Here is a 23,397-nt window from a genome sequence, read left to right on the forward strand (position 1 = left end):
CCTCAAGCGCCAATACTTACACAAAATACAATTTTCTATTAAAAGCAAAATCGCTTCTTACAGCTAATATTCTGCGCCCTCGGCTACTCCACCAACAGTAAGCCGAGTTGTATGTCTCAGATTATATATATAAAACTAGGCAAAATATTCGCCTAGGGGGCCCAGGATGTTTAAATGAGTTAAGGATCCACCCACTCTACTCGGTAAAACTGGCGCATCCTAATGCAACAGCGCAATTCACCACACCACACCAACACAACTCACCACCCCTGTTCCCACTCAACAAAAAGGATGGACAACGGGATGGGACTCACAATTCGATCTTCACAGTTCGCCCATCAACACTTCAACTTTCGCTATACACCGATTCGACTCTACACTGCGCCGCGTAAGCACAAATTTTCGTTGTTTCGACACCCAACCCGCGCGCTGCAATTAACTCGCTTATACATCATATATGTACATATGTATGTACATACTCATGCACTAAATCGGATCAATCCAGCATTCATCATTCAACAACCAACTTTATACTTATCATACATTTTTATTTATAATGTGAAGTGTCAAAATTCATATTTTTAATTAAAGTATATTGTATTGAAAAATATAAAAGTATTTTTTCTTGCCCCCGTGTAAATAACCTGGTACCTGCATACTAGTTGCTGTCAGCGCATTTGTTGTAGCCCGTTTGCTGTTTACTGCTGCTTCTGCTGACTGCGCTTGCTTAGTCTCTCTTTCAGCTGATCGCTGAGATGATGAGTCATGGCCGTTAATTTTGTTTTTATAACAACTTGTGTGCACTGATTTCTATTTGTTTATTTTCTATTTAATCAATTGTTTTGTTTTTTTTTTTTTTTTAATTTTTGCTTGTTTGCGTTTGCTAATTAAAAACACGTCCGTACACCTTGAACACTGTAAGATTAATCAATAATTATTTCTCTTTCCGACAGATTAGTTTCATTCCTTTTGGTTTCCATTTTTTTAAATAATATTGAAACGCGTCACCAGCTCTAAAACAATTACTTGCATTAAAATGACATAGAACCTAAACAGAAAAAAGAAACATACTACAAGTATATGCATGGAAAGGAGCGGTATTTTCAATTCAAGCAAACTGAACGCAGACTTGCCTATGATTACTTGTTCTTGCACTAAAATACCTTTATCACAAAACTGAAAATAGGAATATATCGACTCGGAGAGGTTCTTCTCGTTTCAGACGGGCTTTTGGTATTGTATATATTCGCCATCTCCAGATGTTATACTTTAAATGCCGTTCAACAAGCTGGAGAAGTATTCGCTCCATAACTTCAGTACGTTTGGAACATCAGCCACTATATCACCTTTTTGAGTCATGCAAGAGAATTTCTCAGCATTACCTTTGTCGCCGATCTTTTCAAGCTCTTCATACTCCCGCATTTCGGCATTTTTCTCCTTTGGTCTGCATAGGCGTCACGCTTCCCTCTTCGTGTGAGATAGATAAAAGAGTAATGTGTGTTGTTAGTAGATTGATTACTGTATATACTGTATGGATCAGTTCATGGGTATCGAAAGTGTCGCAAACTTAGGTAAGGCTTCAGCTATCAAAGCGGCGAAGAATTGCCTGCGTCTGCGCTTGAGACTCCCAAAAGCCGTCATTACCAAATGGTAAAGTTCACAAAGCAATTTCTAATGGGTGGTTACAACTTCGCAAGGTTGAAAAGTATCATAAACCTACCCAAATACAAATGCCACTGACTACTGGCACCTGTTGAACGTGAGTATGGCCTATAGGTAACCGTACACCAGAAAACATTGGGTTTTATCATCGAATGCATTTCAATCAAAAAACTTTCCGATTCGATCAAAACATGTTATGTTAAAATCATTGAAACTATGGAAAACAAAATTTTCGATTAGGTTGAACTCACTTATCCGTGGCTAATAGATTGCGCTTTTGTCGAGATCTATCCGTTGAAGAGTAAGTTGCGGAAATTTAAAAAGTGGTATATTTTTAAATACTTATGTGAAAAAATTGCTAAAGACGCCTCAAATTATGTTTACATGTGTATTTTACATACAAAAGAAAATAACATACAAAAAAATCAATTTGAAGTATGTACATATTTAATGTATTTTCATAAAGATGAAAAAGATATGAAAAATTATTATTAGGTCTAATTATTGCATCCATTTCGATCGAAAAACTTGACAATTCGATCGACAATTATAACGTTGAAGTCATTGAAACGAATGAAGTTTGCAATGCAGTTGAACTTACTTGCCGGTTCGTTAAAATGCATTCCTTGGCTAATAGATGGCGCCAATTTCGAAATCATTGAAACCGCAAATTCTAAAATATTTGTCGGAATCTATCCGTTGATGAGTGAACTGCGCAAATTGACAAAAATTGAGCATTTGTAAGTATTTAAGTAAAAGAAATAGTTGAAGACGCATTAAATTATGTTTTAAATGTGTGATTTAGAGAGAAGAAACAAAAACACACCAACAAAAATAAATTTGATGTACTAGTGGATATAATGAAGATGCACCCAGACATAGGTAAAGGATTTTCTCAAAACCATCATAAGCGGACGAAATGGATAGAGCACCTGAAGTCCTGCAACCTCTCCACCGGTGTGTGTAAGCTCTAATTAGCTCCGTGAATTCTGTGATTAAAACGCAAATAAGCAAAAATTAAAAAAAAAAAAAAAAAAAAATTGATTAAATAGAAAATAAACAAATAGAAATTAGTGCACACAAGTTGTTATGATTAAACATAAGCAAATTGTGCACGAAACAAAAAGTAGAAAAAAAATAATTATCAAACAAGCAAAAATGAGTGTTACTCAGCCTCACCAGCAAGGCCGTAGGCATTCTTTAAATGCCTACTTTAGCTTTGTCGAGCCAACAACAGCAACTCCTGGCAAAAACAAAATTAACGGCGATGACTCATCATCTCAGCGATCAGCTGAAAGAGAGACTAAGCAAGCGCAATCAGCAGAAGCAGCAGTAAACAGCAAACGGGCAACAACAAATGCGCTGACAGCAACCAGTATGCAGGTACCAGCAAGCACACGGACAGCGAAGGAAAACAAAATGCGAGGTGAGAATGTACCAAGCAAAAAATGGCCGTCTGTGGTATTGATCGCTATATTAACGTTAAAAGGAAACTAAGTCCAGTTAAATCAGCGGTCAATACCAAAAAATTTCAACCAGGCACGCCAAATGGTAAAAAGCCAGAAATCCTAAATTTGCCATACTAAGCCATGGTTCAGACGACAATGCGAAGGGTACCACCACAGTCGTTAATTCTAAACCACCTCCAATATATTTGCGCGACCGTAGCAGTAATACTGTTGTTGCGAAATTAAGTGAAATGTAGGTACTAACAATTTCCATATAGCGCCTTTGAAAAAAGGGATTATAGATGAAACAAAAATTCAGTCCTACACTGAAAAAAGTTTCATGGAAATCGGTAAATTTTTGTCAAATAAAAACAATAATTACTATTCATACCAACTGAAGGGCTCAAAAGGCCTAGTTGTTGTCATAAAAGGTATAGAGTTTTCGGTAGACTCTATCGATGTGAAAGAAGCACTGGAAGAAGGTGGTTTTAGCGTTAAATCAGTAGTGAATATTTTTAACAGGAACAAAGTCCCACAACCAATGTTAAAAATAGAACTGATGCCTAATTGTAACCAACTAAAGAAAAATGAAATACACCCGATTTACAATTAAAATATCTGCTCCATCGCAGAATCACCGTTGAGGAACCACTTAAGAGAAATGGTCTAGTACAATGTACAAACTGCCAAGAATATGGACACACGAATGCAGATTGAACTCTACGCAGTGTCTGTGTGGTGTGTGGTGATCTACATCCTACTTCAAAATGTACTCTTAAAAAAGAGGATTTAAATAAAAAATGCAGCAATTGTGGAGGAAATCACACTGCTAACTACAGGGGTTGCCCTGTATATAAAGATTTGAAATCAAAGTTGTCACAGGGCATTCAAGCACGTCGTAACAAAATGTTGAATATTCCTCCTAATGAAAATATTGAGATCCCCGTCCATATTTCAAAACCAGTTAATACTAATGACAATGCTACACAAGGGAGCTATGCAAAAGTGGTGAAAGGCAATACTGCACAAATGCAATTGCCAAAACCAACCAAATGGAAGCGTTGAAACTATGATTTTCAACCTTACCCAATGTATGACACAATTTATGGCTTCAATGCAAAATATGATTCAAGAGATAGGCTGACTTCATAAACTCAGTTTGCAATGCAACACTGGAATGCATAGAATTCACAAATGCCTTTGCCTTATTTTTGGCAATGCAACTATTTTCAATGCGCAACAGATGTCGAATTTGGGCATTGTTTTCGTTTGTGATGCTTATGATTTTTTGGCGGTTGAAATGACGGACATATTATGGTAAGTTAAATTTTTATACAAGAAATATTTATTTAAGTCTTAATTCACATAATATTATAATGATTGTAGTTATATGATGAAATGTATACTTATAGCGAAAAGAAGTGGAGTCACGAGAGGAAGAAGCTCCTTATAGAAGTACGTTTGCGACATGAACCAGAATTTAGTGCAAAGAAGAAAAAAAGGAGCAATTTGGGAGCATTTCTTCTTTCTAAAGATGAAGCGACTAGATGTTTTATCAACATAATGGCCACATATAAAAGAATCAAGAAACGTAACAACACATCTGGTCAGAGCTCTACAAACTGGGAATTTTTCGATGCCTTAGACGAGGTCTTCGGCAGCCGCAGTAGCGTTCTTGTGCTGCCTTGCAGCCACCTGCTTGGAGCGGAACCACTTCCTAGGAGCATCCAGAGGTCTTTCCTTAACTACTCGAAGACATCGTACAATACGTCGACCGGACTTCTGACGCAACTAACTTCCAACAGTTACTGACTGCAATTCACAGTGGAGCTATCAACACCTTCATCGGCTCCCTTGCAGTGAATGGCGTTCTTGGAGTCAAACCACCAACCATCGAAGACGAAGAGCTCGAGTTGCCGCAAGAAACACGAGTGACCCTAGCGCTGTTTCGTCAGGAATAAAGGGATGTTAAACTTATTCCAGTGTGAGAGCGCCTCAAAATTAGCGGTTTTTATAACATTTTCCATTATGGCCAGATTGAAAAAAATAATTATTTGTGGGCATTTAAATTGAAACACCCCACATTTAATACGAATAAAAACTACTATATAGTTGTTGTTTATTATATGTAGAAACTATTTAAATCTTTTTAAAGAATATTATAACAACTGACTTTTGTCCTTTCAATACCCAATAATAGGATTTAAGCTTGTTAGCTCTCAATCATTAAATGTTTTTAATCATTTTCCATTGAAAATATACTATGATGCTTCAAATTACAAAACCTTTCATCAAATACCTTTAAATTTCACAAATTCATTTAATTTTCATTTTTATAAGTGGTCTTGAACGATGCAACTAATCCCTCCGTTTACATATTTTTTTGGTAAGATTTCAATCTGGCCATCGCTCGTTTCCAATTGCTAAACGTCAAAACCTACTGAACTCGATTAGCTGTCAAAGTTCAGTAGGTTTTGACGTTTAGCAATTGCTCTCTCACTTCCAGTGAGAGAGGAGTTAAAGATCTCTTTATCTCTGGTTTCGTTCTGGATATTGTGGCAGGCTAAACTCCTACTAATCCAGAATAGACCCCCGACATATCTAGTACCGGGTCCGGCACTCGAAGTGTACTTCAGGCCGTTCGCGCAGCTGTCGCACTTGAATCAGCTGTTTATAAATTTGCTAAATAACAGTTCGTAGTATTGTTCACAAGTGTACAAAAGCGTTTTTCCAAAAGTGAACGCAATAAAACGTGATCAACGATAGAATTCAAACGTAATAGTGTGATTGCTTTATATTTAGCTAGAAAATCACAGCCAGCAATTGTTCGTGAACTCAAACACCTTAATGTGAATAAAGTTTTTATTTGTCGCATCATCACTCGTTACAATGATACTGGTAGCATCGCAAAACGCCATGGAAGTGGTCATCAAAAGACTGCAACGTCACGAAAGATAGTTTGGAAAGTGAAGAAGCCACTTGAGAGAAATCCACGAAGAAGTGCCAATAAAATGGCTAAAGAACTAAAAATATTAGCGGTCAAATTCCGAACATTGTGTTTTCTGAGGACAAAATTTTTCCAATTGAGCAACTCGTAAACTCTCAAAACGATAGGGTTTACTTGACCGACCGTTCATACGAGAATCTAAATCATCGGTTGGCCACCAGGAGGCAGCACCCGCCGCAAATAATGGTTTGGGCCGCTGTCACCGCAGATGGGCGCTCTCCAATTGTTTTCATCGAACCTGGCGTCAAAGTAAATGCGACATATTATCGAGAAAGTGTTCGGGAGGCTGGTTTGAAGCCGAGGGCAAACAAACATTTCGGTCGCAAGCCGTGGACGTTTCAACAAGACTCAGGACCGTCTCACAAAGCGCGAGTGAACCAAGAAGGGCTGAAAAACAACGTTCCGAACTTCATTACGACCACACAATGACTCTCGAATTCACCAGATGCGAATCCAATGGATTATGCTCTCTAGGCCATTTTGGAGAGCAAGGTCCGAAGTAAAAAATACACCAGTCTCGAGATGCTGAAGAAAGCCATTGTCAGTTAATGTGCCCAAATACTGGCAAGTCACATTCGGGCAGCTTCCGATTCGTTTTTTGACCGTCTCAAGGCCATAGTCAAAAGATGGTCATATCGACCAAAAGTGAATTGGTCCTGAATTTACCCCTACTCATTTAACACCCCTTTCGCTTTGGTCCGACCCCGTCGAAAAAGTACCTTTCCTGGGCCTTTCGCTAGATGACGTCGACGACAACCCTTACCATCCTAACGGGGATTGATAAACCGGTACAACAACAACAACACTTCGAGTGCCGGACCTGCATACAACGTGTCCCTGCAAGATACTGACCACCTCTTTGCATGCCCTGCCAACCCTACTCATCTAACACCCCTTTCCCTTTGTTCCGACCCCGTCGAAAAAGCACGTTTCCTGGTCCTCCCGTTGGCACGATTCCGATTACTTTGGCGGCGGGGTAAAAAAAACGAATTTCCATATAAATGGGGTATGTGCGGATAGGGTAGCTTCTCCAGAGGAGGAATATCCGAAAATAATGTAAAAATAACTAATATTTTTTGAAATATTCACGTTTAAAAATTCAAAAATTTGCACTAAGAAAACATGTTATGTCTCTATGTTTCTCTAAATTTTTTCACATTTTTGTCTTGTTATATTTAAATATACACTTTAAAGATTGAAATAAGTTCACATTTCACTTTTATTTTGTAATATTTTACCTATATTTATTAATTTAAAAATCACTTAGAACACTCATCGTTGCAAAGGCTAGATTGTTTACAATTATGAGGAAAACGAGCGTTGCCACATCTCAAACACCAAATTTATAGGATTCTTAACGATTTTTCTTTGTTTATATACATATGTATGTATATATACATATGTATACATATATACTATATATATGTATGTATATGTATAATATGCGATTTATGTTTAATAAAAATAAATAAGTAAAAATCTATAATAATATTGTAAAATTTATATCATATCGGGGTGACTGAAGTACTTTCGCGTAGTACTCCTTTCTGCGTTGGCGGCCTTCGGCCGCGCTTTAAAAAATAACCCTGGTCGAGCGAATACCCGGGGTGACTGAAGTACTTTCGCGTAATACTCCTTTCTGCGTTGGCGGCCTTCGGCCGCGCTTTAAAAAAATAACCCTGGTCGAGCGAATACCCAGGGGTTACTGAAGTACTTTCGCATAGTACTCCTTTCTGCGTTAAAATAAAAAAAATATATTGAGTTTCGTTATAAAGTGGTTATATTTTTAGGTTATCTTGCACTAATATTCAAACAAAGTTTGAGTTTTCATTACAAAATGGTTAAATATTATTATATAATATTAGTATATAATATTACATATTTGTTTATTAAATTAAATAAAGAACATATCCATATGAATGGATAGAGGAATTTTTGGGAAAAAAGGCATTTCAGCGAATTTCCTTATTATCACATGGCAGCGCTCCATTTCGTCGTAATTTTAGCACACACATGATGTTCACTACGAGTGTAAAATGTAATTTTTAAAATAAAGATTTCTTCGGTAAAAAAACTGTTAAAAGTGTAAAATGTGGATTTATTTAAAAGTTTATAGTTTAAATTAATTAATTTGAAGTGAAAAATGTGAGTAAAGTGTGTTTAATGCGGTAAAATAGCTTGTTGAAATGCTCGAATTTTGGCAATTTTTGAACTTTAAGGTCGAATATCTCGTAAACTAAGCGTTTGCGGTACCTATAACCCTATATATTTTTTAATCAGGAGGACTTCCTCTTTCCAACGGTACCTTCAAATCGCGGCGCCAAAGAAATCGGAATTGTGCCCTCCCGTTAGATGACGTCGACAACTTGGATAACCCGTACCATCTTAACGGGGATTGATAACCCGGTACAACAACAACATGCAACTACGTCGCCATTTGTTACTTTATGTTCTGTAACTACTGTCCCTTATCATCGTATATTGAGAAAATAAGAGGCCCTGGGGGCCTATTCTGTAACTCGATTCGAAAATGTATTCTATTCGAAACTCGGATCTACTTTATCATTATGCGAAAGTTGTACCACCCTGTGCCAGAAAAAATACGCACAATATTCGTTTTTGCTTTCTACAACTCAAAAGCTAACGAATATTTTATTCGAAAATTGGCTTGAAAATCCGAAAATCGAGTTACAGAATATAAAAAATCCGAATTCGAGTAAATTGATTTTCGATTCGAGTTACAGAATAGGCCCCCTGTTCTGAAATGTGAAAAAATATATTCGAATTCGGACTATTTGTATTCGGCATCTCGATTTATCATTCTCAATCCTATTTTCGAATAAAATATTCGCTAGTTTTTGAGTTGTAGCAAACGTATTCTGGGATAGCCTATCCTGATATAAATTAATATTAATTTAAAACAATCTGGGAACACGCAGTGTGTTCGTAAAGTGGACAATAAAGTTGTTAATATGTTTAATATAATATTTATAATTTAAACATTTCCGCCTAAAAACTACATTCTTGTAAGTTGATAATTATTATATGATTTTTCAGATTGTTAAAATTTAATGAATTTGAAAAACTGAACCATTTAAACCAAATCAATATACAAAGTGTGTTCCAAAGTAAACAAGACTTAAAAAAAAAAGACCAAATGGTTTTTTTCGGCAAAATCAATTTATTTTTTTTAAAACAGTGTCCTACTTCAATACAGCTTTTAGCACGGTCCAAAAGCATGTCGAACGAGTATTTCAGATCGTTGGCCGATATGGTCGCCAGTATGCCGCTGCAAACATTTTGAACGGCATCCACGTCTGCATAACGGTTTCCTTTCATGGGCAAATACATTTTTCCGAAAAGGCAGAAGTCGCACGGTGCCATATCAGGTGAATATGGGGAGTGGTTAATGGTTAAAATGTGATTTTTGGTCACATAATCGATCACAAGTGTCGATCGATGAGACGGATTCTGAACAATTTTTGGTCGTCAGTCAATTTGTGCGGAACAAACCGCGTACACCTTTCGTAAGTCCAAATGTTCGGTCAAAATGCGATAAATAGATATTTTTCAGATGTTCAATTCCATTTCCATGAATTTCAATGAAAATTTTGGCTGAGTTTTGATGAATTCATGCAGTTTCGATGGAATTTCCGGTGCGTCCTCACGTGAACTTTGAAAACGTTGAAACCACTAGTGTAGGAATCCCGCTAAGGGATAGGCAATCATCGCCATAAACTTGTTTCTTCGATTGAAACGTTTCGGTAAAAGTTTTACCAATTTTAAAACAGAATTTAATGTTGGGTCTTTGTTCGAAGCTCATTTTCGCACCGATAACACAAACATACTGACACTTAAACCGCAATAACTTCACTTCCAATCGATGAAATGTCATGAAATTCTCATCGACATATACATGGCGCCACCAGGGGCGCTCGATTCAAAAAGTCCTGTTTACTTTGGAAAACACCTTGTATTTTTACAACGAAGGTTACCTATTAGGCATAACAATTTTAAATTTCAATGAATAACATTATTTTCTATTTTCTTTTTCATTTTACGATTTTGCACAAGATGCAGCAATGCTGTATATTGTTTAACAGTGCTTCTCAATGCAAATTGAAGCATATTGCTTGGATATTCCATTACACCTTCTTATTACTTACGATCGAAACTAAAATTTTTTTTGTTATATGTAGAGAATTACAAATTATCTCCCTCTTATGTTAACAATAGTTCCGCCAATAATATTCAATTAAAAATATTTACTGGTTTGGATTATATTCCATAAATAAAAATAATAAGTTTGTAATACAGTAAAAACGGCTTTAAATAAATATTAATCTATCAACTACACGCCGTGTGGTTAACTTTTTGAGGTTTTTGAATAGGTAGAAATAGTTTAAATTCCGGTGGAAGCTCTTCTTCGGAATAAAGTCGATCGGAGAAATACACTCGTCTTATTCTGCAATTAGCGTGTATTTGTACCCGTAAAGTTTCCACATAATTCGTTCCATACGCTCTCCTGGTAAAGTCAGACAAGTTAAATTGTATTTGGTTCCAACCTTCATCCAGACGCATTGGCATGGTACAAATAAAAGGTTTGACGCGGGTTGTTGACTGATAATTACTTGCTCGAAATCTACGACGTACATTTTTATCATCAAGAACCTAACAATTAAATGAATATACAATTATACCATTTTTAATTAATTAACTCACTTACTTGGACTTCAAAGGTAAAGTATTTCTTCAAATTTTTAATTATCATAACCAAATATGGAAGTTTTATGCCTAAAGTTTTTTTCGGATCAGCTGGACACGTTACAAACGTGGTGCTTACGTTTGTGCCGACGATTTCTAATACTAAGCTTTGAATATCATTGTCAGTAATACGTTTAATATGCCCATTTCGAACTTTTTTGTCCCATATCTGTAGAGGTTTACTTCCGATGCTATACAAAATCGAAAGAAACCCTGACTGAAAAGTATTTTTAAACATTTATAAAAATTTTTTAGACAATTTCACAAAAATTTTAACCTTTTATTAACTAAACACAAATAAAGACGAAACGCTCAGAATGAGCTAGAAATCTCGATAAAATCGATACATTAGAACCCGTTCCCGAGAAAATTTTTGTTATACTAATAATATTGCCGTACCTATTGCCTGTGGAGACTCCCCATTGCCCATGGCAATATATCGAATACAAATTAGTATGCCATATATTTAACAGGGCATCTCGACTGGATAAAATCTATGTCTTACTAAATGTATTGCCGTGCCTCTTGCCTGTGGAGACTCCACATTGCTTATAGGTTACAATATATGGCAAACTAATTAGTATGCCATATATCGTAAGCTATAAGCTGTCACTTCAGCAGTTTGACAGCGCAGTTTTCATTGCTATGAAAATTTCGAAGAGGCAACATATCCCATTTGCACATATGCCGACAGCATTTTCATTTCGGTAATATGAAAATTAGGTAAAGGTTCAGGAGAGCGGCTTTTCCGAAAACGTGCACCAATTTTCACGGGAAATGTCTTAAAATCATTGCTGTTAAATTTGGATTACGATTAGTAATCAATTAGATTAAATTTGAAAAGGAATGGTATTGATTACATAATTCTCTTTTTAACAATTCCTGATTATTAATTAATTATGATTACAAATAATCCAAAAATAATTAAGATTAGTTAGGATTACGAGAAAACAATCAAAAATAATCAAAAGTAATCAAAAAAGTAATTGGCTACTTTCAAGGATTATTTTTGATTATTTTGGATTATTTTTAAAAAAGTTTGAAAGCTCATCATTTTATATTTACATTTCGTTTTGAAAAATTTGCATTGAAAACATTCTGACACATCACCTTCATACCTGTACTTTGAAAAAGATCTATAAAAGATTTTTTTTCCAGAATGGAAAGGGGCAATGAACAATCAATCATTGCATGTAACAGTTTACCATCGAACTCAGATTGCATGTTACCGCCAAAAGGGCTACCTGTTTTATAACTTTTGTATGTTTTAAAACATTCACTATGCTTGACTTGCAAATGTTTGATGAAATTTGAAGTCACTTCACCGCTTCCTCTAATCACTCGATGACATGCAACGCACTTAGCACAAGTTGTCTTGTCGGAAATCTAACAATAAAAATTATAAATTCATAGTGTGCTTTAATTTAAAAACTAACTTTTTCCACTTCTGTGTAAAATTCTTCTTTGAAAATAATTTTTTGTGAATTCACATGGACTTTTTTTAGGGCCGGTCCTGATTTCGCACTTAATGAACTCTTTCGTTTACTTCCAGTAGTATTAAAGTCCAGATCTTCAATACTGTCGTCTGCAGAAAAATCGGTTTCGAAAACATGAACAGACATTTAGACCTAAAAATAAATTTTATTATTAAAAGTTAACAACAATTATGTTTAATACTCACAAGTACAATAGTTCACAATTAATGTTTTCCTTTTGCTAGTTAAACTCACACCCTTCTTTATGAATTAAAACGTGATTTCTTGGTGTCTTGCTACTTAATTTGGCACTCTTAAAATTACAACGGAGCTCAGTAGTAAAGCGAGTTAGTTATTATGTAGTACATATGTTTGTGTGAATGTTCAAATGCACACTGGGGAGCAGAAAGGAACGCATGTTTGCCTTTTTGAGACATTAGCATTTTTTTTCACGATACAATTTTCTGGAAAGATTTTTATAAAAATGTAGTTCATCTTCTTAAAAATATCATATGAATTACAATTTAAAACTGTATACAAAATTTATGACAACTTACAAAATTTTCGTACAAATTTCAAAGACTTTAATAAGAGCATTTATAATATTTTTGGGTATGCAGTTTTATAGTCCATTCAATACTAGTATAATAAAGAGTCAACATCAAACTTTCAAAAACCTATCGAGAAAATTGTATCATGAAAATCAATGCTAATACCTCAAGAAAGCAAATATGTTTTTGGTTTTGCTCCCCACTGTAAGTACATTCAAGCAAAAGAGTTACAAAACAAAGTGGCAAAATTCTAATGAGTACTTATGCTAGCAAAGGTACATACATATGTTACATACATATGTGCAATATCTCTAGCTTATAAGGAAAAGCTAAGCCGACGATACGTAAGCATGCATAAGTTAAGTGTTAGTTTGTAAGTTTATTTGTAAAATTGAACTAATGTTACTAAGTTGGAGTTATTGAAATGCAATATTTAAGTGAGTACTCCCATTTGAGTAACTGTAATGCAATATTTAGGTGAGTACTATTTTTGGAATTGTCAATCGATGGCAAACAAAATCTCACTGACCATAATTTCGAACATAACCTTGCCATTTTCGTTGAAGTGAAGTGATTGTGAAGTTTTACATATTTTTATAAAAATAACAATAAAAACCATTCCTTTAATAAATTAATTAAAGAACATCAATAATTACGTGTATAAAATTGATAGAAAACATATTTTTAACATCTGAAGACGTGCAAAGTGCAAAAGTGAATTTTTGATTTCGGGAAATACGATGTTTTTCTATTAAATCAAAAAAATGTTGTTTTTAAAAGCACGCGCCTAACATTATCGTAAAGTAGAACTAAAAACGAGTATTTTAAGACATTTCCCGTGAAAATTGGTGCAAGTTTTCCGAAAAGCCGCTCTGCTGAACAATTACCTTAGTTTCATACTGTTAATTTACAGAAAAATTATGGAAATTGGGTTGGGAATAAGCGAAAACTTAAATTTTATAAACTTATACTAGCAAAAGTCAAAATATCATTACTCATTTTAAATTTATTATTTTAATTGGTATATAAAATTTATGTCACAATTATTATATAGTATTTTAAAAATATGAATTCTTATTTTTCCCAGAAATACATTTGTATAAAAAAGGATCTTTATCCTTTGTTATTATTTTATTTTTCCCAGAAATACATTTGTAAATAAAAGAATCCTTATCCTTTTTTTGTTTTCCACATAAAAGATTTAATGAGTTCAAGAGCTCAAAACGTGCGCTACATCAGCTACCTACCCGACGGCATTTCGCAATGTGATAAAATAAATTTTTCAAGAGCTCAAAGCATGCGCTAAATGAGCCCGAACCTACCTACCCTACACCTTTGCGGAAAATGTTTATGTTATGATAACAAATGCCCACATACAGATTTGGCAATGGCAATAGCAATAAATTTGACAGTTAGTAAGACATAGATTTTTTCCTGTCGAGATGCCACCGTCGTATACTTGGCGAATAAATTGATCATTTCCATAAATTAATGTATGGAACAATCGGTAATTAATTTTGGAAATTTCGGGAAGCCTTGTTATAATTTGGGAACGAACAGTTAATTAAGAATCATTAAAAACATATTCAACCGTATACTTGGCGAATTTTTGAGGGAATGGCGAAATTTAAATTGCAACAGACGTAAAATCATTTGCGAATTATCAGGAAATATTTTTTTTTAATTAGGGAAAGCGATGTTATAATAGTAATTATGTATTTAAAAATCTGACACTGGGTCACGTGATGGACTCAACCCTCCTCTCGCTCTAATGAGTAGTGGGGGTATCCAAAGAGGATTTAGGTTATCGAATTTTTGTATGGATAGAATGGCAACGATTGACCTTAGATAGGGAACCTTGGGTTGATTCAGAGAGATGAAACAGTCTTCAAATATTTTTACAAAAATTAATGAGATGCTTCCATCAGAGTTTTCTACAAAGGAACCATTGACTAGAATTCATTTGAAAACTTTCTCTTGTGCCGATGCTTCAGGTTGTGAATCTGCTAAATGTGACATCTTCTTTGGTTCACAACAGAGTTATTGAGAAATACTCCATCATTCTGAGTTTCTTAGATTATTGCACTTAGATAGGACACATTTCCTAATAGAGATTTAACGGAATTTCCATGGACTTCAGTAGAACTCAATAGAATGTGTCCATCGATTACACGAGTATTTGACCCTGCAATACTATCGTCTTCATTTCAACATTTTTTAATGAAAATTATTCACCAGAATTATCCAGACTACATAATCACCTTCTTTTCAACGAGCGACAAAGGAGAATAGTGTCGTTCATAAAGTTTTTGCAATTATCGATTACCAATTAAAATCAATGCAAGATGATGTTTAACATTTCTACTCCAGGAAGAGAAGCTCAATCAAAATAGTTCTATTATAATACTTGAAATTTTTTTTTTTAACTTTTCTACAACAGGATTTGCCAGTCTCTAATTCTAAACCTGTCAAATACTTCCTGATTTGTTTTTATTATGGACATTGAAGTGTTATGACAAAATTCCATAACCTAAATCCTCTTTGGATATCCCCCACTACTCATTAGAGCGAGAGGAGGGTTGAGTCCATCACGTGACCCAGTGTCAGATTTTTAAATACATAATTACTATTATAACATCGCTTTCCCAAATTAAAAAAAAAAATTCCTGATAATTCCCCAATGATTTTACATCTTGTGCAATTTAAATTTCGCCATTCCCTCAAAAAATCACCAAGTATACGGTTGAATATGTTTTTAATGATTCTTAATTAACTGTTCGTTCCCAAATTACAAAAAGGCTTTGCCGAAATTTCCCAAATTAATTCCCTATTGTTCCATACATTAATTTATGAAAATGATCAATTTATTCGCCAAGTATAAGCCCCGTTCATCTTCGTTATCGCCAATATAACGGGGCATTTCGGCAGGCAAAAGCTTGTTGAATACTAACTGTATTACTGTAAGAATTGCCTGTGGAGACTCCATATTGCTTATGAAATACAATATATGGAATACTAAATAGTATGCCATATATTGAAAGCAATGAACTGTCGCTTCAGAAATTTGACAGATCAGTTCTCATTTCTATGAACATTTCGAAGAGGCAACACATCCCATTTACACATATACCGACGGCAGTTTTCATTCGGTAATATTAAATTTAGTTAAGCAAGTATTAAGACGGTTGTGTTAATTATAAAAGAAAAGTATATATTTAAAATAAATTAATACATTAATATTTATTTTAATATTTCTAATTTGCGGAAAAATTATAAAAAATGGATTGGCGAATGAGGGAAGTCTTAAAATTTATAAGCTTATACAAGCATAAGGACCATAAATCTTTCGCAGACCTTTCTCTCGAAAACTCGCAACGTTTACTCATCATCGCCCATGCCTCTGCACCATATAGAAGGACGGGACTAAAAACTTAACTTTTCAATTGCATACTCAGTCCGAACTTATAAAACTCTCCTATAAAAGATTGTACCTGCTCGATTAAGTTCTGCAGCTCGAATTATTTTCACCAGCAGCAAGTTGAAGAAGTCGCACGATAGGGAGTGGCCTTGTCTGAAACCTCGTCTGGTATCGAGTGGCTCGGAGAGGTACTTCCCGATCCTGACGGAGCTTTTCGTTTTGCACAATGCCAGTTTACACAGCCGTATTAGCTTTGCGACCTTCTATATAATATAAAATCTTTCTAAATTGAAAAATAAACACAGCCGTGCGGGTGACAATTGCAATAAACAATACTATGGTCAGTTTGTGTTCTTCTTAATTGGCGTAGACATCGCTTACCCGATTAAAGCCGAGTTAGCAGCAGCGCCAGTCGTTTCTTTTTTTTGCTACGTGGCGCCAATTGGATATTCCAAGCGTAGCCAGGTCCCTCTCCTCCAGGTCTTTCCAACTGTGTGAAGGTCTTTTTCTTTCTCTCTAAATCTTTCGTAGAACCTTTCTCTTGAAAACTCGTAACGTCGACTCTTCGGTTGCCGTCATCGTCCAAGCCTCTTTACCATATAGCAGGACGGGAATTATGAGCGACTTATAGAGTTTGGCTTTTGTTCGTCGAGAGAGGACTTTACTTTTCAATTGCCTACTCATTCCGAAGTAGCACCTGTTGGCAAGAACAATCCTGCGTTAGATTTCCAGGCTGACATTGTTGGTGGTGTTAATACTGGTTCCTAAATAGACGAAATTATCTACAACTTCAAAGTTATGACTGTCAACAGTGACGTGAGAGCCAAGTCGCGAGTGCGACGACTGTTTGTTTGATGACAGGAGATATTTCGTCTTGTTCTCGTTCACTGCCCGCCCCATTTTCTGTGCTTCCTTGTCCACCCTGGAGAAAGCCGAACTAATGGCGCGGGTGTTGAGGCTGATGATATCAATATCATCGGCATACGTCAGCAGCTGTTCACTCTTATAGAAGATGGTACCTTCTCTATTTAGTTCTGCAGCTCGAACTATTTTCTCCAGCAGCAGGCTGAAGAAGTCGCACGATAGGGAGTCGCCTTGTCTGAAACCTCGTTTGGTATCGAACGGCTCGGAAAGGTCCTTCCTGATACTGACGGAGCTTTTGGTGTTGCTCAACGTCAGTTTACACAGCCGTATTAGTTTTGCGGGGATACCAAATTCAGATATTGCGGCATAAAGGCAGCTCCTTTTCGTGCTGTCGAAAGCAGCTTTGAAATCGACGAAGAGATGGTGTGTGTCGATTCTTCTTTCACGGGTCCTTTCCAAGATTTGGCGCATGGTGAATATCTAATCGCTTGTTGATTTTCCAGGTCTAAAGCCACACTGATAAGGTCCAATCAGTTTGTTGACGGTGGGCTTTAATCTTTCACACAATACGCTCGATAGAACCTTATATGCGATGTTGAGGATTCTAATCCCACGGTAGTTGGCGCAGATTGTGGGGTCTCCTTTTCTATGGATTGGGCATAGCACACTTAAATTCCAGTCGTTGGGCATGCTTTCGTCCGACCATATTTTACAAAGAAGCTGATGCATGCTCCTTATCAGTTCTTCGCCGCCGTGTTTGAATAGCTCGGCCGGCAATCCATCGGCCCCCGCCGCTTTGTTGTTCTTCAGGCGGGCAATTGCTATTCGAGCTTCTTCATGATCGGGCAATGGAACGTCTGCTCCTTCGTCATCGATTGGGGAATCGTGTTCGCCTTCTCCTAGTGTTGTGCATTCACTGCCATTCAGCAGGCTGGAGAAGTGTTCCCTCTATAAGTTAAGTATGCTCTGGGCATCAGTAACTAGATCACCTTTGGGGGTTCTACAAGAGTATGCTCCGGTCTTGAAACCTTCTGTAAGCCGCCGCATTTTTTCGTAGAATTTTCGAGCATTACCCCTGTCGGCCAGCTTATCAAGCTCTTCGTACTCACGCATTTCGGCCTCCTTCTTTTTCTGTCTACAAATGCGTCTCGCTTCCCTTTTCAACTCTCGGTATCTATCCCATCCCGCACGTGTTGTGGTCGATCGTAACGTTGCGAGGTAGGCAGCCTGTTTTCTCTCCGCTGTGACACGGCACTTCTCATCGTACCAGCTGTTTTTTTGCACTTTCCGAAAACCAATGGCTTCGGTTGCAGCTGTATGTAAGGAGTTTGAAATGCCGTCCCACAGGGCCTTTATACCGAGTTGTTGACGAGTGCTCTCAGAGAGCAGGAGTGCAAGCCGAGTAGAAAATCGTTCGGCTATCTGTTGTGATTGCAGTTTCTCGATGTCGAACCTTCCTTGTGTTTGTTGGCGTGCGTTTTTTGCTGCACAGAGGCGGGTGCGAACCTTGGCTGCAACAAGGTAGTGGTCCGAGTCGATGTTAGGACCTCGGAGCGCACGCCCATCTAAAACACTGGAGACGTGTCTTCCGTCTATCACAACATGATCGATCTGGTTGGTGGCTTTTCGATCCGGAGACAGCCAGGAAGCTTGATGTATCTTCTTGTGCTGGAATCTAGTACTACAGATAACCATATTTCGGGCAACGGCGAAGTCAATCAGCCTCAACCCATTTGGAGATGTTTCGTCGTGGAGGCTGAAGTTACCGACCGTAGTGCCAAAGACACCTTCTTTGCCCACCCTAGCGTTAAAGTCGCCAAGCACGATTTTGACATCGTGGCGGGGGCAGCTCTCATAAGCGCGTTCCAAGCGCCCATAGAAGGCATCTTTGATCCCATCGTCCTTCTCTTCCGTCGGGGCGTGGGCGCAAATCAGCGATATGTCGAAGAACATCGCTTTGATGCGGATTGTGGCTCGACGTTCATTCACCGGAGTGAATGATAGTACTCGGCGACGGAGTCTCTCTCCCACCACGAATCCAACACCAAACTTGCGCTCCTTTATATGGCCACTGTAGTAAATGTCACAAGGTCCTACTCGTCTCTGTCCTTGTCCCGTCCATCGCATTTCTTGGACGGCGGTGATGTCAGTCTTTATTTTCGCGAGGACATCAACCAGCTGGGCAGCGGCACCTTCCCAATTAAGAGTCCGGTCATTCCAGGTGCATGCCCTTATATCGTAGTCCTTGTTTCGTTTGCCAGGGGGGTCTCTCATCCGAGGCGATTTGTAATCTTTCATTGGGGGGCTTTTTACGTGGCGGGTCCCAAACCCAGCGCACAACCCTATGTAGGGTATGCTTCGCCTTCTTACTTTAGCTCGCCTTCGAACGGATGTTCTTAGGCTACCCAGAGGATTCTTGGTCAAAGGCCGGAAGTTGTGAGCTGCTTGAGCCATGTGTAAAAGAATCGCTTCTGGCCACTCCCAAGTGAATGGCGATCAGAAAATTTTCCTCACTTGCGTGAACTTCTACACATGACTCCATCCTCCATCCATCATCCATCCTGTGTTGAGTTGGGGTGGAAAATTGTCCTATGTAAACAAATTTTACATTTTGGTGTGCCAAATGGCAAGTAAAATTTTGGCGTTTGAAGCTCAAAACAAACGCAATTAAGTTGTTTGCATGTTTGCTTTGCTAATTAAAATATTAAATATATTCAAATTATAGGCAAAGTACTGGGCTACTACGACGTACTTGCTTTCGGTATATTATTTTATATATTCATATAGATATACATAAATACATTTATATTATGATCTTTGAATCGACCACAACAGTAATATTTTAAATTATTTCAAATGATTTTTAATTAATTGTTTAATGGTTTTAGGTAATATTTTTACTTAATTATTTCTTCTCAATTTCAGTTTGCAACATTTCGGACAAATAACAAAAATTCAGAAGAAATAAAGAACTTTCCTTATTTAGAGTATCATTTCTGTATTAAATAGAGCAAATATGGTAATAAGAGAAATAATTGAATAACTACGAATTAGTAACATATTTTATAACATAATGCATACCTGTATTCATATTCATAAGGTGTTTTACTTATCTCGGCAGCAAGAATGATAGAAATCTTGCGCAATGACGAGTTCAAATTTTGTTCGTTCTGCGCATCTACGACACGGTTGACCAACGTACAATCAGCTGATTTTCAGTTGCTTGTTTTTCTTTGCAATAAAAATCAATCATCGAATTAGAAACGGAACGTATAACTTTTATTAGGTGGAGTCAAGCTTAATTGCGTTCTGAAGAGTATATCCATCTACCATCTATATCCACTAAATATCAACAATGGTTATTCACTGTATCGGCGTCGATCAACAGTTTACAATGATCGAACTACCAACAGAACCGAATGATTTCGTTGTCGCCAACAGTCAGATTGTTCCGTATTCGCCAATTCTTTTGAAAATATTCATGACAAATTAGCATCGGTTTTTGGTAACGAAAGAAGATTATAATGTTGCTTAACGTATTATCTGCCAAAAAGATCCGTTAGCACGATCTTTGTTTTACTCGGAGATACCAAGTGTGGTCCAACGTCATTAGAAACAGGACGGAGCGTTAATGGTATAATATTCCCAACAGATCGTGCTGATGTGAAGAACTAAACTTTATAGAAGGGGTATCGTTTTCTATCTTTCCTTGGGATACGACAATCGTGGAAGCCATTATCTCTACATCTCTAAGTTAAATACCATGTTTTTCGCGTTATATGTGGCTTGTTCAAGGGACTTTAGACTATCTGCGTTCTTTGTTATTGCGCTTGATAATTAAACAGAAATTATCGTATATGACAAGGTATTTGACTGAAGAGTATGACATCTGCACTAGAATACATGAACAATAAAGAACTACTAAAATACTTAAGTTTAATTTTTATTTCCTAAAAAAGGAAAAAACCTGTTTATTTCTTTCATTTAAGTCAAAACACAGTTCGCCGATTCCTCTAGTATTATAATAAGATCACATCAGAATATTTTAAAAAGATTATTATGATGTTATATAATATTTAAGAATTGCGTTCAGACTTCTGCCTGATTGAAGTACTTTCGCGTAGTACTCCTTCCCGAGTTAGAGGCTTCGACTGCGCTCTAAAAAAGTATTGACTGAAGTACTTTCGCGTAGTACTGTTTTCTATAAAAAGAAAGAGGATTTTTAGCGAATTGCTCTTATTTGCTTATTATCATATGGCGGCGCCTCATTTCTTCATAGAATTGCGTTCAGACTACTGTGTGATTGAAGTACTTTCGCGTAGTACTATATCCTGAGTTAGCGGCTTTCGACTGCGCTGTAAAAAAATAATGACAAGTACTTTTGCGTAGTACTGTTTTCTATATAAAGAAAGAGCAATTCGCTGGCTCTTATTTGCTGATTACACTGGTAAACACTGTTTTTGTCACATGAACTTTGTTATGATTTTTATTTATGTTGGTGTACCCTCATTAAAAATATATAACAGTTTTGTTTCTATCACATCCAGTTTTCTTGTGACAGCGACATATTAATTTCTGACCTCATATACGTTTCTTTGTTTACATAACTGCATTTAGTCGACTGTGTAACTATTGTGTTTGCTAAATTACATTTTATTTACATTAGTTAGATCGTAAATATGCCACGAAAGTATTTGAACAACCCGGACAATTTTTGTTAAGTATGTAGAGAATTAATTTTTACATCTCAGCGTCGAAATTTCACATCACTAATTGAACAGCGCTATTTAGACTATTTTGGTTTTCCTGTGAGGAATCAAGGCAAATCCTGGGTTAGGCATAAATGTTCTGTAACGTGTGTGAGGCTCCTTTTAGGTTGGGCTAAACAAGAACCTAGACATTTGTCATTTGCTATACCAATTTGGACGGAACCAAAGGATCATGTAAGTGATTGTTATTTTTGTTTGACTCAAACAAAAAGTATTACTACCAAATCCAACACACTATCCAGTATCCAAACTTGTCTTCGGCCAAGAGACCCATCCTACATAGTGCCGAACTGCCTGTGCCGATGCCTCCAAATCGATCAAAAAGTGAGATTTCTAGTCCGAAAGATGGAGATGAATTTTTATATCTAAAATAGAAATTCCCTAAACTCAGCGAAGCGAAAATCAAAGAGGGAATATTTGTAGGCCCACAAATACGGCAATTGATGAAGGATAAGAGCTTTGAAGAAAAACTGAATGATCAGGAAAACTCGCCTGGAAATGTTTTGTGAATGTTGTTCAAAATTTTCTAGGTAACCATAAAGCGGAAAATTAGAAAGATTTAATAAATGAACTTATCATATCATTTAAAGCTTTGGGGTGTAATATGTCCTTGAAAATACATATGCTGGACTCTCATCTGGATTTCTTTCCGGCAAATTTGGGTGCTGTGAGTGACGAACAAGGTGAAAGGTTCCATCAAGACATTTGGAGAACCGTTATCAATGGAAATTGAGTCCAGGAATGCTAGCAGACTATTGTTGGAGACTTAAAAAGGACCTACCGGAAGCCAAATATTCAATAAAATCATAAGTATCTATTAGATATTAGGAAATAATTCTGTAAGTGTGGCTGAAATTTGTACTTTTTACGAAAGTATCTGTTTTGATGTACAAGAAAACATGATGTGTACATTTTTTTTCATTGATATATTATTATTTGGTGGCCCTAGTATATTCAAAATTTAATATAAATTTTCATGTCACAAAAAAAAAATTACAAATTTGTTGACCAGTGTTATTATATGGCGGCGACTCATTTCTTCATAATTGTTTGGACAACGAGTGTAAAAAGTAGTTTTTAAAATATAGATTTCTTAATTCAAAAAAGTGCAAAAAGTTGCAAAAATTGTAAAATGTTAATTTTTTTAAATGTTTTGAGATTTAATTATTTTCAAGTGAAAAATGTGTTGTTGAAAGTTTTGAACTTCAAAGACGAATATCTCGTAAAATAAGCGTTGCTAAAACCCTGTATATTTTTTAATCAGGAGAACTCTTTCCATCCGTACCTTCAGATCGCGGCGCCAATGAAATCGGAATTTGCCAGAAAAATTCATAATAAATCGGAGAAATACGCAATTTAAATAGTAAATTTTTGAACTTTAAATGCAAATAGCTCAAAAACCATAAGTAAGCGGCAATTATATTTTTCTGATCTGGAGG

The 23,397-nt window shown here is 36.4% G+C and overlaps 1 protein-coding gene and 2 long non-coding RNA genes across 4 annotated transcripts; 1 reads left to right on the top strand and 2 right to left on the bottom strand.

Annotated features, from left to right (window-relative positions):
* Positions 1-10,070: 10,070 nt before the first annotated feature.
* On the bottom strand, positions 10,071-11,152 carry LOC126764908 (cilia- and flagella-associated protein 20). The gene is made up of 2 exons (XM_050482591.1): positions 10,844-11,152; positions 10,071-10,788 (listed from the first exon to the last, which is right to left on the bottom strand). The coding sequence occupies exons 1-2, from the start codon at positions 11,117-11,119 to the stop codon at positions 10,465-10,467; spliced, it is 600 nt and encodes a 199-aa protein (XP_050338548.1). The 5' UTR covers positions 11,120-11,152; the 3' UTR covers positions 10,071-10,464.
* Positions 11,153-11,919: 767 nt separating this feature from the next.
* On the bottom strand, positions 11,920-13,116 carry LOC126764938 (uncharacterized). Of its 2 annotated transcripts, none has more exons than XR_007668132.1 (4): positions 13,073-13,116; positions 12,563-12,820; positions 12,318-12,509; positions 11,920-12,267 (listed from the first exon to the last, which is right to left on the bottom strand). It is a non-coding gene; the product is annotated as an uncharacterized LOC126764938 (long non-coding RNA). The 2 variants fall into 2 exon arrangements; XR_007668131.1 differs by lacking the exon at positions 13,073-13,116 and adding an exon at positions 12,914-13,036.
* Positions 13,117-13,284: 168 nt separating this feature from the next.
* On the top strand, positions 13,285-22,978 carry LOC126764974 (uncharacterized). The gene is made up of 4 exons (XR_007668185.1): positions 13,285-13,384; positions 20,115-22,132; positions 22,201-22,488; positions 22,549-22,978. It is a non-coding gene; the product is annotated as an uncharacterized LOC126764974 (long non-coding RNA).
* The last annotated feature ends 419 nt before the right edge of the window (positions 22,979-23,397 follow it).

This window comes from Bactrocera neohumeralis, unplaced genomic scaffold (assembly GCF_024586455.1).
Source record: "Bactrocera neohumeralis isolate Rockhampton unplaced genomic scaffold, APGP_CSIRO_Bneo_wtdbg2-racon-allhic-juicebox.fasta_v2 cluster10, whole genome shotgun sequence".
Classification (NCBI taxonomy): domain Eukaryota; kingdom Metazoa; phylum Arthropoda; class Insecta; order Diptera; family Tephritidae; genus Bactrocera; species Bactrocera neohumeralis.